This window comes from Magnolia sinica, chromosome 13 (assembly GCF_029962835.1).
Source record: "Magnolia sinica isolate HGM2019 chromosome 13, MsV1, whole genome shotgun sequence".
Classification (NCBI taxonomy): Eukaryota; Viridiplantae; Streptophyta; class Magnoliopsida; order Magnoliales; family Magnoliaceae; genus Magnolia; species Magnolia sinica.
In genome coordinates, this window is record NC_080585.1 from 2,988,406 (window position 1) to 3,003,333 (window position 14,928).

Here is a 14,928-nt window from a genome sequence, read left to right on the forward strand (position 1 = left end):
TATTCTTCTATTATAAAATTAATCCTTTTTTAAAAACTTCCACCATTTATACTTATAAAAAATTTTAAAAATTGTAAATGGAACAACCACACCTTCGTCCCTTTCACAAACTGCCATTACTGATACTTACTAGGGGGAAAAAAGAAAAACACAAACATAAAAGGTACTATTATTCTAACTTAAACTTACCTTTGGCTGTCATAGCTTTTACATTAGAGAGTGTGGGTGTCATACCTTCTACGTTGAAAAGTTTGGCTAAAAATCTTTAAAAAAAAAAAAAAAAACCCTCATAAGCTCTTAGATTGAGTCCTAGAGATGTACCAATGGTCCTAATGGCTAAATGGTTCCCTCTCATAAAAAATGAAGAAGAAAGAGAGAAAATGTTTAATGGCCTGGCCTTCATGTGCAAGGACCTACCTACTGAACATATCTAACATCTTGTGTGGGGCTTACTAGATTGTCTTATAATAGATTTAAGCCGTCCTTAAGAAAATAAGTTTTAATTTCATGCAATTTACAAAAGTTTGATTGTAAAACTTATGACATATGAGCCACAGTGGAGAAAACAATTCAGAATTGACTCACAACGTTGATGTTGTAGTGGGTCACAGACAACTTCAAATTTTATTATTATTATTTTTTTCGAACTTTATTATGAATTCATTGTTGTCTGATTAAAGGGAATAAATTAGATCAGCCGAGGGATGACCCCAAGCGTCATATGAGAATGTGACAATTGGCAAAGAACATTTTTATCTTCCAAATATATAAAAAGTGACAAAAAGATTAAATAAATAATGGCTTGATATACAAAGGTCAACACCTTTCTTATATTATAATCAAAATTTATTTTAATTAATTTCTCTTCTTAAATAAAAGGGATTAGGTGAGACCTTGCCTGAGACAGTGAAAACCTTATGTGGGGTTACCGTGGGGCCCCCTTGATGTACTTATTATGTATCCACACTATCCATCCATTTTTTCGTATCATTTCCAGACATTATCAAAATGAAGCAGATCCAATTAAGAAGTGGACAATACCATAGAAAATGAGTGTTGATTGACCGTTAATGGACCACAAAAGTTTTGGATTATATATATATATATATATATATATATATATATATATATATATATATATATATATATATATATTTCCCTTCATCCCGGCTGATGTAAGCTTATCAACAGATTGGATGTTAAATAAACACTATGGAAACGTTAAGGTGCGCACTGGCAAGTTTTTCAATGGTTGGGTGGTCAATCAACACGCTATTTCTTATGGTATGGTTCACCTGATAATTGGATCTGCTTCATTTTTGGGACAATGCCCTAGGATGATCTGGAAAAACGGATGGACAGCGTGGATACATTATCCTTACATCAAGGTGGGCCCCACGGTAATGGCAGCAACGGGAACGGATTGGCTATTCCCCTGCCACCGGCTCCGTGGCTGGTGGTCGGTGCTCTGTGGCCCCAGAATGATTCCATTTTTAAAGATCATTTCCTGGCTTGATCCCAGATCCCAAAAACGAGAGGGATATAAATATCAGGTAGACTACACCACATGAAAAAAATAGTGATTGGATATCCACCATTAAAATCTTCCTAAGCCCACTATACTGTTTATTTGACATCCAATCTGTTGATAAGGTCATACAGCTCCAGATGAAGAGAAAAAACAAAGATAAGCTTGATCCAAAACTTTTATGCCCCCAAAATGTTTGTAATGGTCAAGCCTCATTCAACATTGTTTCCTGTAATGTGGTCCACTTGAGATTTGGATATATCTCATTTTTGGATTCCTACAGTAAAATGATCTCTAAAAATAGATTGAAGGAACGGATGAAACACATACATCATGGTGGGCCCACATAACACAGCCCACCAGCCATTGGCTGGTGTCAAGGGGGAGTAGCCAATCCGTTTACGGCAGCAACGTACCACGCGTTTCTGGGAACCCAATCAATTCCGCCACTACAAGACACCACCTCGATCGTGGTAGGGTCACCACGCACTCCGAGTCCGTTAATGGGTACCACCGATCAGTGTTCAGTCACGACCTGCTGTCCTGGCCACCTATTTTGCAATTCTTTGTCAGATGAAACGGAGTGTTGCTGTATTTATTTTTCTTTTATCCAAGGGGATACTAGCACGTGGCCCATCAACAAAACCAACGGTTTAGATCAGCCAACAGTTGCGCCCATTTATAGAAACGCATAAATCCTCGGGTTGACAGTCGTACACGTACCCAAGTGTTCAGCAAGATGAAGGGTACTTTCGGAAATCTCTCTCCTATAAAGCCAACTCCTGGTCTCATCTATTCATCGAGAAGTAGTGGGAGAAAGAGATACCGGTATGGCGCTGGGAAGGTCTTTCCTATTCGGCCTCTTTTTACTCATCGCTTCCCTGTCACATGCTGGAGGGGCTCTGTCACGTGACAACCCGGCTCCGCTGAATAGGAGCAGCTTTCCTCCTGGTTTCATTTTCGGTACTGCCTCTTCCTCTTATCAGGTTCGTCGCACACATCTCTCTTTCTTCTTCTTCATCTTCTTCTAGAAGTTTCTAGTAGGTAATACGGACATCTATGCTTAGATGGGAAACTTTGGTAATTTTTACAGTATGAAGGGGCAGTTAAGGAAGGTGGTAGAGGCCCAAGCATTTGGGATACTTACACTCACAAGCACCCAGGTCTCTTTCTCTCTCTTTCTCTCTCGGCGTACGTTGCACGTCCAAGCGTGAAAAACCGTAAAAAAAACGATTTTCTCGTCACGGGATTTTCTTGGCAAGAGAAAACAATTGGAATAATCATTATTTTATTTAATTTATTAGGATATATTTGCACATCATTCCGATTTTTTTAATATATAATTGATGGTAATTACGGCGAGAAAAATGAGTTCGTTTTGCCTCCGTCGCCACTCGGGATCCTACAATTTGAACCATACTCTCGTGATTCTATACGTAAGCTATTATCCCATAATCAGGCTTCAATGATGATCTCGACCTTTGATTTTTAGAGTTGAGTGCGAGCCATTAAAAAAATTTCTTTTCTTTCTCCTAACTTCATCTGCATACAGTGATGGTCATAGCCATCGATTCAGGTTAATTTTCTTCAGGTGGCTCTCATGGTATATATTCCGTGAGATCAACGGTTCAGATCACAAACCATTTTCGGCCCAGTGCGGCAAAACGAATTCAGAGAAAATTGGGTTGGTCTTGGCGACGTTTGATTTTCAAATTACTGTGTAAATACACAGTAAAATATAGTCAATATCACTTATAATTGCGCCTTTTACTCCGAGGCCGATGTTGACGATTTCAATTTTTTGGGACGCGTATGGCCTACTATCCCGCCCATCTGTAGCCACTAACGGTCAGTTCTATAGGCTGGCCCACCGTTATGTATCTGTTTATCCACGCTGTCCATTCAGTATCATTCTAAGTTAACCACATCACAAGTAACTTGCATTTAATGCAACTCGCCTTTCCATTTAATGCTTTATACATTTAATGCAATCCAAGCTTATTATTTGGTTTTCTCCCCTCTCATCTGTACATTTTTTTTCACACGTTTAATCTCCCGAGAAAAGGGATGGTATCTTCCGGATGGACCGTTTGTATAACTTGATAATCTGGTACATGTGGGCCCCACGATGCATGCAAGGCCATTCATTTGGTTAGCATTGAACAACTGCGCTATTGCAATAACCGTTTTCAGTGGAGCGATGTTAGCTGTCGGAGCGGCTGTCTGCATGTGGACGAATAAGAACATAATTGACAAACTGTCCGAATCCGTAACAGCAAAAAGTCTTTCCTGTTTTATCTTCTTTTTGTGTTTTTTTTTTAAGTTTTGCTACTTTTCGTGGGGCCCACTGGATGGACCGCATGATGCGAATACTTCAATTACATTTGTTACTCGTCGGTTTTGGATTGGAACTTGGAACAGGTTAGGTGTGGCCCACAAAACGCGTCATGTGGAAATACGGTGTTATTTGTCGCTCTCACTGAGGACTATGGTTCACCACATGCAGCAAGTTGTACAGGTGACATGGCTCTATGTCAAAGCAAACCTTTCAAACTGTGGGGCCCACTGAAAATCCTACTTAGGGATCCTAACCTTTGGTTAATGAACATTCGTTAGTCGAATTTGGACAGATGACCTTTCTCATCCCAATAGGTCATTTTCAGAGTAATTTCTGTTTATGATTGTTTACAGTAGATCCCACGATTCAGATGATTTTGATTTGAGTTACATGTAACTCGTGTACATTATCTGACTGCAAGCATATGGACTATCATACTCTGCCAGAGTATCAAACTTTCTTTCCAGTGAAAAATTGGAAATTGATAAATGAGATTTTTCCTACTATATGCCTCACCTTTAAGCCAGCAACCTTAACACGCCCGTCCAAACTTACTATCCCAAACTAAGCCCCTGGTGTATACGGGTGACTTTTTAATGGACCAAAATACCCATGCCATTCCTTCCGAAAGCGGATTGGCTGGTGTGCGAAGACGAGTGTTGACGCTCCTCGAACTCTGAATTGTACGAACAGTTCAAAAGAGATCAAAGTTACATGGGCTTCACAGTTACGTATTTATTATATCCACAACATTCATCTATATTTTGAGATCATTATGGAGCATTATATTAAAAAAAAAAAAAGAAAAAAGAATCATATCCAAAGATCAATTGGACCACACCACAAAGAGCAGTGGGAAAATTGATTTTCACAGTAAAAAATTTTGTAGGGCCCACTATAGCATTTATTTTCCACCCAATCTATTCATAAGGTCACAAATACTTGCATGAAGAGGAAAAACAAATTTCATAATGATCCAAAACTCTGTGACCCCTAAAAGGGTTTCAATGGTAGATGTTCAATCCCCCACTGCCTTTTACAGTGTGGTCCATTTGATAGCTAGATTTGTCTTATTTTTCATCGCAAGCCTTAATACGAGCTCACCAAATAGATGGCCGGTTTGGATATAACATATACCTCATGATGGGATCTACAAAAGTGGTAGGGAATTACAACAGCAGGAAAAAAAATAATAATTCGGCAGTAGCCTGCCTAATACACACACACACACAAACGGAGAACTTTTCCCCTCCTATATTTTTCTCTAATACATATTTATTTTTAAATATGTATATGTAAGCATATAAAATTTTCCCTCTCTCTCTCTCTCTCTCTCTCTCTCTCTCTCTCTCTCTTTATTCATTTAACAAGCATATCTTCTAAACTAAAATGAGTTACTTAACGTACCATATAATTTTGGGGTAGGAGAAGCTACTTTAGCCAACCAACCTGGTTGTTTTCTAAGATTCCATAAGGACGATGGTCGAAAATCCATCTCATTCACTTCACAATCAATTTCATTCATTTCATTCACTTCGTGGTCAATTTCAATCAGCTCGCGTTCAATTTCATCAACTTTTATATATATATATATATATATATATATATATTACATGGAGAACTTTTCCCCTCTTATATTTTTCTTTAATACATATTTATATAAATATGTATATGTAAGCATATAAAATTTCTCTCTCTCTCTCTCTCTCTCTCTCTCTTCATTTCTTTCTTTATTCATTTAACAAGCATATCTTCTAAACCAAAATGAGTTACTTGACGTACCATATATGATTTTGGGGTAGGAGAAGCTACTTTAGCCAACCAACCTGGTAATTTTCAAGATTCCATCAGGTCGATTGTTGAAAATCCATTTCATTCACTTCACGGTCAATTTCATTCATTTCATTCACTTCGCGGTCAATTTCAATTAGTTCGCGTTCAATTTCATAAACTTTGCGGTCAATTTCATTAACTTCCTAATCAATTTTAATTAGTTTGTGGTCAATTTCATTCACTTCGCGGTTAATTTCATTTAGTTTGCAGTAAATTTCATTAACTTCGCGGTCAATTTCATTCAGTTCACGTCAATTTCATTCACTTTATTCACTCGCGGTCAATTCGCCTTCACTTCGTCGTCAATTCCATACATTTTGCGGTGAATTCCATTAACTTCACGGTTAATTTCATGCATTTCGTGATGAATTCCATTAACTTTGTGGTCAATTCCATTCATTTCGCAGTCAATTCCATTCACTTCCTTCACTTCACGGTCAAATTCCTTCACTTCGCGGTCAATTCCATTCACGTCACGGTCAATTCCATGCATTTCACGGTGAATTCCCTTTACTTCGCGGTGAATTCCATTCATTTCCTTTACTTCACAGTCAATTCCCTTCATTTCACGGTCCATTCCCTTCACTTCACTGTCAATTCCAGCAATTCCCCTTCACTTCAATGTCAATTCCGTGCATTTCATGATCAATTCCCTTCACTTCACAGACAATTCCGTGCATTTCACGGTCAATTTCGGTGATTCCCCTTCACATCACGGTCAATTCAATTCATTTTAAGGTCAATTCCCTTCATTTCACAATCAATTCCATGCATTTCACGATCAATTTTGGCAATTCCCCTTCACTTCACAGTCAATTCAATTCACTTCACGGTCAATTCCCTTCACTTCATGGTCAATTCCATGCATTTCATGGTCAATTCAAGCGAATCTCCTTCACTTCACAGTCAACTCAATTCATTTCATGGTCAATTCCCTTCACTTCGCTGTCAATTTCATGCATTTCATGGTCAATTCCGGTGATTCCCCTTCACCATCAATTTCATGCATTTCATGATTAATTTCATTCACTTCACAGTCAATTTCATGCATTTCACGGTCAATTCCGTCGATTCCCCTTCACTTCATGATCAATTCAATTCATTTCACGGTTAATTCCCTTCACTTCATGGTGAATTCCATGCATTACGCGATCAATTCCTTTCACTTCACAATCAATTCCATGTATTTTACAGTCAAATCCGCGCGATTCCCCTTCACTTCCCCGTAAATTCCGTGCATGTCACGGTCAATTCCCTTCACTTCACGGTCAATTTCGATGATTCCCCTTCACTTCACTATCAATTTCGTGCATTTCATGGTCAATTCCCTTCACTTCACGATCAATTCCATGCATTTCACGGTCAATTCCGGCGATTCCCCTTTACTTCATTGTCAATTCAATTCATTTCATGGTCAATACACTTCATTTCACGGTCAATTCCAGTGATTTTCCTTCACTTCATGGTCAATTCAATTCATTTCACGGTCGATTCAATTCACTCACCGAAAATGACCGCGAAATCCATGGAATTGAACGCAAAATGAATGGAATTGACCGTGAAGTGAAGGGGAATCGTCGGAATTCACCATGAAACGCTTGAAATTGACCGCGAAGTGAAAGGAACTCATTGCAAAATTCATGGAATTGACATCGTGAAGTGAAGAGAATTGACCCTAAAATTAATTAAATTGACCGTGAAGTAAAGGGGAATCGTTGGAATTGATCGTGAAATGCATAGAATTGACCGTGAAGTGAAGGGAATTGACCGTGAAATGCACGAAATTGACCGTGAAGTAAATGGAATTGACCGCGAAGTGAAGGAATTTGACCATGAAGTGAAGGAAGTAAATGGAATTGACAGCAAAATTAATGGAATTGACCGCAAAGTGAATGCAATTCACCGCGAAATGCATGAATTGACTACGAAGTGAAGGTAATTCACCATAAAATAAATCGAATGGACCGCGAAGTGAATGGAGTGAATGAAATTGACCGCGAAGTGAATGAAATTGACTACGATCTGAATGAAATTGACCGCGAAGTGAATGAAATTGACTACGATCTGAATGAAATTGACCGCGAAGTGAATGAAATTGACCGTGAAGTGAATGAAATAGATTTTCGACCATCGACCTGATGGAATCTTGAAAAATAACCAGGTTAGTTGGCTAAAGTAACTTCTCCTACCTCAAAATCACATATGGTATGTCAAGTAACTCATTTTGGTTTAGGAGATATGCTTGTTAAATGAATAAATAGAGATTTTTTTTTTTTTTATACGCTTATATATATATATTTATATAAATATGCAGTAGAGAAAAATATAGGTAAAATAAAGTTCTCCATGTAAAAAAAAACAAAAACAAAAAACAAAAAAACAAAAAGAACGCAAAAGTGTTCTAGTAGTCTGTGTCGATTTCAATGGCTACGGTTATAATCCGTGGCGATAAGAAAACAACTTTCAAACATCACATTTGTGATGTAGGAGCCTTGTCAGTGGCTACGGTTCTAGCTACGGATATAATTCGTAGCTATAGATTACATTTTGATAGCGTTTCAGTCCAGTAAATGTGAGTCCGTACAGCAGGGGATTAGCATGGGAAACTAAAGCATGGGACGGCTTCGTAAGGTCCCTGGCTCTAAGTGACTCGTGCTGTAGGAAAAATCTCTTGATAAATTCCAAGGGAGATGACGTGGTGGAACCGGAAGATGGTCGTGACATCTCTCTGCAGTACACGTGGCAGGGTTTTGTGTAAATCAGGTCCGTCCATATGCAGCGCCTTGGCATTGATGGTTTAGGACGCGGATTTCCTGTGAAAGATCTCCGGTCAAGGGTTCAATTATCCATAGCGGGTGAAATTCCACTAGCGCGAGTGTGTGTGCGTGTGTCAAAAAAAATTAAAAAAAAAAGTTACTGCGCAAGGAGTCCTATTTTTTTGTTTTTTTTTTTTTTACCCAGAAAATAGTTACTGCGAAAGGATGCTTGGTGGGGGCCGTGGGGCCACTGTGATGCTTATGAGAATTCTACTCCATTCATCCGTTTTTGGATCTCTTTTTAGTATATTCTATAAAAAATGAGGTGTATCAAAGGGTAAAGTAGGTCACAAGGGAAGGAAAATTAGGAAAAGAAATTTGTACCGTTAAAACCTTCCCGAGCTTCACCTTGATGTTTATAGATCATCCAAACCTTTTATAACGTCATTCCCACTAGGATGAAGTGAAAACACAGAAACTTTATCCTGATACCAAACTTTTATGGTCATAAGAATATTTGAAAGGTGTTCACTAAATCCTCACTTTTTTCCTCTCTTATGACCAACTTTAGTTTTTAATCCATCTAACATTTGGTCGCATATAATAAAATGAGCTCACAAAACGGATGGGCGGAATAACAAGCGTATCGGTGGGCCTTACTCGGCATCCTTGTGAGCCTACGAAAGGCTTTAACAGGAAAGACGCGTACGATGGTTTAGGACGCGGATTTCTGAGAAAGCCTTCGGCCGCGAGTTGCTACCCAGATATGCTACATGCGTCCATCATGATTTTTTTTATTTTTATTTTTTCGTATCGTCATAAGACTTGAAATGAAAATTCAAGTGGATCCAAAACTCAATATGGCCACACAGGGCCTATCATGATATTTTTGAAAAATCCACTCCATTCATCCGTTTTTTCATATCGTTTTAAGACGTGAAATGAAAAATCAAGTGGATCTAAGACTCAAAGACAGACGACAGACGTGAATGAAAACAAAGAGTTTTCCACCATTGAAACCTTCGTAGGCTCCATCTTGATGTTTATATACCATCCAAACTGTTTATAAGTTTGTTTCCAGTGGGATGAAGTAAAAAAACAAAACTATTAGCCTTATAATAAACATTTGTGGCCATACAAATGTTTAAACGGTGGTCAATGAATCCCCACTGTTTCCTCTCGTGCGGCTCACTTGAGTTTTGGATCCATCTGATTTTTGGTCTCCTGTCCTAAAACAATGAGTAGATTCTTAAGAAATATCTTGGTGGACAGAAAATCATGGTTTATGTCACTAAAATAACACGGCAAATAAAGAGCCGGTAACCCAAAAAACAGTTAGCTGTTAAATACGCGGTGGGTAAACGGCTGAAAAGTTGCTGACCGATCCAAATGCCGTCCGCACTGTTGACTCGGTTTCGGTATAGTGACACTCCAGTCGGTACCGGTCGGAGCTGGAAAAGCTATGTGGGATCCACCGTAATATATATATATATATATATATATATATATATATCCATCCGATTTCTCAGCTTATTTTAGTGCATGATCCTAAAAAGAGGCTTATCCAAACCTCAGGTGGACTACACCGTTTAAAACAGTGGTGATTGAAGATCTACCATTGGAAACTTCTTGGGGCCACTAAATTTTTGGATCAAGCTCATATGTGTGTTTTCCCTTCACCCATTGGATGGTAAATAAACATCACAGTGGGAAGGATTGGACCGTGGGTCCAACGGGTAGGTTCAAATTATCCATGGATATCACGTCTAGAGCCCCATGGGAACCACACGTGGTTGGATGATTAGAATAGAACGATCGATGTTGTGGCCATCATACTGCAACTACAGAATGCACTGTGGCCCACGGATTAATGAAACATATTGATTTTATCTAAGCATTATTTTCAATCAGATGGAAAGATCAGATATAGGGCATGTTGGCACATGTGCTTTCCTGTGGGTGCGCAGCTCTCAAAGCGCGTGGAATTTAGCAAACAGTCATCGGTTCGTTATATTGAGAATTTCCGGCCCGACACGCTTCCACATGCCCTCCACATGCGGCAACATGTGCCGTACTGGCCTTATTGTACAGCATGCAGACGTGTTGGAGGCTGCAATTTAGCACCACGCAGATCAAGCGGCCAAGAACTCTAAAGGATCAATTATCTGGTAGGCAGCGTAAACAATGGACGGTCTAAACAATACTTGCACGTTGTTCCCCACCCGATGGACCGTCCATTGCTTTTGATCGTGTGTACCTGATAGTTCAACCGACTGTATTTTTGGCCACATGATCTATACCCAAGATCCTTCCAATAAAGGATAACTTTGATTCATAGAGCATACAGTGGGTAATCATATCAACGGTTTGGATCAATGAAATATGGTTTGTGGATGAAGAAAGGATAAAGGACCGGAGCAATGGAGACGTAGCTGTGGATTCTTATCACCGGTACAAGGTCAGTCTCTCTCTCTCTCTCTCTCTCTCTCTCTCTCCTTTTTGAGTGATTGGGAAAAGCTGCAGGGAGATGCGAAAATTATGAAGGATATGGGGATGGACGCTTACAGATTCTCCATCTCTTGGACCCGGATATTGCCACGTAAGAGAAAAAAAAACTCTCTCAAGCTTTCGATTATATGGAATTATTTGCTAGTCTGGTAGAGTAAGACACATGATACGCAGGCACTAAGAACTCAAATTACACCGAGTAAATGGTTGAACCCACTGTTGCAACTATTTCTTTGGGGCTCACCATGTCCATCATGTGCGAACCCTCATGTTCTCATTAGAGGCAAAAATCAGGCCGTTCCAAAATTCGGGAGTGCTGCACCATGTAAAATCATGCCTAGAATCGGTAAAATCACGCGGTGTGGCCCACCTGAGTTTTGGAATGATCACTTTTTAAAAGGGTCCGTTCATCTTGGTGAGGTCACTCCTACGAATTAAAAAAATAAAAATAAAAATCGATGTGCACTACACATTTTAAAAGGTTCTAATGATAGGCTTCATCACAAATTCCCAACTAGTCCTGTAGTGTGGCCCACCCGATGTTTTGTGCCGGTCTAATTTTTTTAGACGATGGGAGAACTTGATGGGAGGCACCTTACGCACGCTGTTGTACGGTAAGCTGATTCTGCAATTGTTGTAGCAACCAGCCTCTTTCTAGGAAAAGATCCATTGGAATCTTATCTTGAAAGAATTTAATTGGGATTAAAGAACCACAAGCTGACACGCCTCCCCACACGTAGATCAGAGCTGTCCATTAGATGGACCACTTGCCTAAAAATTAGTAGTGTAACTCCTAAGGTGGGCCATTGTCCAAAGCACTTTTTCTAGCCACTTCATTTCTTTTCTACATTGGTGGCTCATTTTAGGAGTGAAACGGCATGAATTTTATACTCGAAGATCTAAAAGTGTAGCCCACCCAGATTGAAAGTATATATCTCCTATGTGTGGAAGCCATTTTGGTATGTGTGTGGTGTATGGGTAATACTACACTCGCACGTGGGCATAGGGAGAGCCTGAGAATAGCTGGTTGAATTTTGATATGTATATTTTTCTTGAATTCTCTTAAAACTTGCAGGTGGAAGTCTAAGTGGGGGAGTAAACATGGAAGGCATCAGACACTACAACAACTGCATCAACGAGCTCCTATCCAACGGTCATTATTCAGAACAGCACTGTCTCTTCCACATCCAACGTTCAATATTTAGATCACCTAACAGTATCTCTCTCCTGTGCGTAGGTGTGCAGCCGTTCGTAACCCTCTTTCACTGGGATTCTCCCCAATCCCTCGAAGACGCGTACGGCGGCTTCTTGAGCTCCAAAATCGTGTGAGTAATACATCCTCCCTAACTCTGAGGTGGGGGCAGAACTGGGCCGGGCAGGCATTCCCGGCCCATCCTGAAAGCCCAAAACTCGGGTCCAGGCAAGGACGGCATGAACCTCCCATAGTGGCCCAAGCCCGAGCCTACAAAAATATGGATGAGTGTAGGCCCGTATGAAAATTAACAAGATCCCTTGATCAAGTGGGCCACACATGCACAAAAGAATATTGGTTCCTACTAGGCTGAGTCAGGGCCTTCCTACCAAGACCTACTAACTCTCGGGCTTTCCTTAAGTTCAGGTATACACTATGAACCAGGCCCAAAAGGTAAATGGGTCGGTCTCAACGAAGCTTGGTCCACTGATAATGCTGCTCTTAAATATCCTTCGGTAGAAAAACTGTGCCATTCCTAAGCAATGGGTCCCATCTATTACAATTATTTCTCATGCATATTATCCTCTTTGTGAAAGTGTATGAATCCATCTGATGAGTATTGTTTACAGGGCTGATTTCCGCGACTACGTTAATATCTGTTTTAGGGAATTCGGAGACCGGGTGAAGCACTGGATCACCTTAAACGAGCCATGGACTTTCAGTGTCGGTGGATATGCGATTGGCTTGTTAGCACCTGGGCGTTGTTCTCCGGGGGACGCTGGGAATTGCAGCATGGGTAATTCAGGCACTGATCCTTACAATGTGAGCCATCACCTGTTGTTGGCCCATACGGCTGCCGTGAAACTATACAAGGACACGTATCAGGTAAGGTCCGCTAAAGAGATGGGACCCATGTGAAGAGGATCCCGGATCCACTTTGCAGCACACGTGTGCAATAATATTTAGGCCGTTTAATTAATCAAGTGGGGCATATTGCGTATGCATCTTGGGAAGAATAGAGCTAATGAATAGACTAGCCTAACTTTTGTGGAGGAGCATGTAAGATCCTGCACGTGTGTGGGAAGTGGGCCGGGCTGGTCATAGTGCAAGGTCGATGACGGCTTTTCCATCAATGGTGCTGCTAAAGTTCCAATAACTAGGTCCGTTGAGCTGGTGTGGTGCATAAACCCAAAACTGGCACATTACCACCACGAATCAAAATGTGAATCAGCTGCAGATCTTGTGAAGTGGCTGGCCCATCCACGTGGCATGACACCTATCTCTTTCTCAATAGTAGCATTACTGGGTCCAAGATCTGAATGGTTGGGATTGAACTGTCGAGACAGGTATCTCAAAAGGGCAAGATAGGAATAATACTGATTTCCCACTGGATGGTCCCCTTCTCTACATCTAAGGTGAACGATGATGCAGCTAAAAGAGCCATCGACTTCATGTTGGGATGGTGAGTCATGGAAACCCTCATATCTATGATACTAGTAGAAAAATGCAACATTATGAGATGAACTAGTTTTCTTCTATGGTTGATATATTCAGGTTTTTGCATCCCTTAACCTACGGGGAATATCCAAATAGCATGAGATCCAACGTAGGAAATCGGCTCCCAAAATTCACCAAAAACCAATCTATGATGGTGAAAGGTTCGTTCGATTTCATTGGAATAAATTACTATACAGCGCAGTATGCACATAATACTCCTCGATCAAATAACGTTTCCGCCAGCTACATTACCGATTCTCATTGTAATCTCACAAGTAAATTCCGATAAACGCCATTGCATCTCAGTTTCTCTTTTTCCTCATTTATTTATTTATTTATTTTATTTTTTTAAAAGGCACTTAGTCATTTCATTTTTAATTTTGTACGTTCTTAAATATATATTTTATGTAACAGCGGAGCGTAATGGGATTCCAATCGGCCCCAAGGTATGACTATTTAACTTATTGAGTTGTTTTGAGTTTTTTCGCTAGTTGAGTCGAGTGGATCTTCAATTTTGACCGAGTCCTGACCAAATCGAGTATTTCTGATGAAATCTGGTCGAAATGAGTTGACTCTTGTGAGTCGAGTTTTTTTTTTTCACTAGTTTTTAAACTATGGTGGTGTAAGCATGAATCTCGAAATGTGGTGGACCCCACTCTTGATTCGACAGTTCCATCTGATGTTGGTGTTTCCACTACGAAAGTGGTGGACCCTTTTGTCAGATCAATCAATCACATGGAGGCCTTCTTACTACAAAAGTGGTGGAGGGCACTCAGTTCCATGATCTGACCGTGATACTCATGAATGTAGAAATATGTAAATGAGTGGGATCGAGATCGGGTGACAATGTCCCTGGATCTGTCCCAACTACTATCCAGACCCAAGTCCGGACAGGGATTAGCCCCTTTGGACCCGAATGTAGGTCCAGGACCAGGGGCCGGTAGCTAGATTCACCGAGTCATTGACACCCTGCCAAGTTGGATTCTAAGGAGATTAGGACTGACCTAAATCCAAGGGGATTAGCTGTCGGATCCTCATTTGGTCAGCCTGACTCATCCGTAGCCCTTCCGTTACGTCTGTTTTTATAGTGTGTCTACGTAAGGACGTTCGACATGCATAGGCGCACATACACCAGCCCTGATGTGGGACGCGGCACATGCATTTCTAGATGGTTGGACGGACCAAAAGAAGGTAAACCGTAAATTAGTTGTAACTTTTGATCTTAGTATTATCGTGTGACGCACAACCGACCAATCTTTTATGTAACAAGCCATAT

At 40.3% G+C, this 14,928-nt stretch overlaps 2 protein-coding genes across 2 annotated transcripts in view; both read left to right on the forward strand.

Annotated features, from left to right (window-relative positions):
- The window catches only part of LOC131222434 (beta-glucosidase 12-like), a 52,384-nt gene that overhangs the window by 34,799 nt on the left and 2,657 nt on the right, over positions 1-14,928 (forward strand). The window lies entirely within an intron of this gene.
- On the forward strand, positions 2,348-13,929 carry LOC131222436 (beta-glucosidase 12-like). The gene is made up of 8 exons (XM_058217507.1): positions 2,348-2,514; positions 2,622-2,691; positions 10,855-10,913; positions 10,979-11,054; positions 12,039-12,116; positions 12,201-12,288; positions 12,785-13,040; positions 13,502-13,929. Exons 1-8 carry the CDS (start codon positions 2,359-2,361, stop codon positions 13,619-13,621), a joined length of 903 nt encoding a protein of 300 aa, XP_058073490.1. The 5' UTR covers positions 2,348-2,358; the 3' UTR covers positions 13,622-13,929.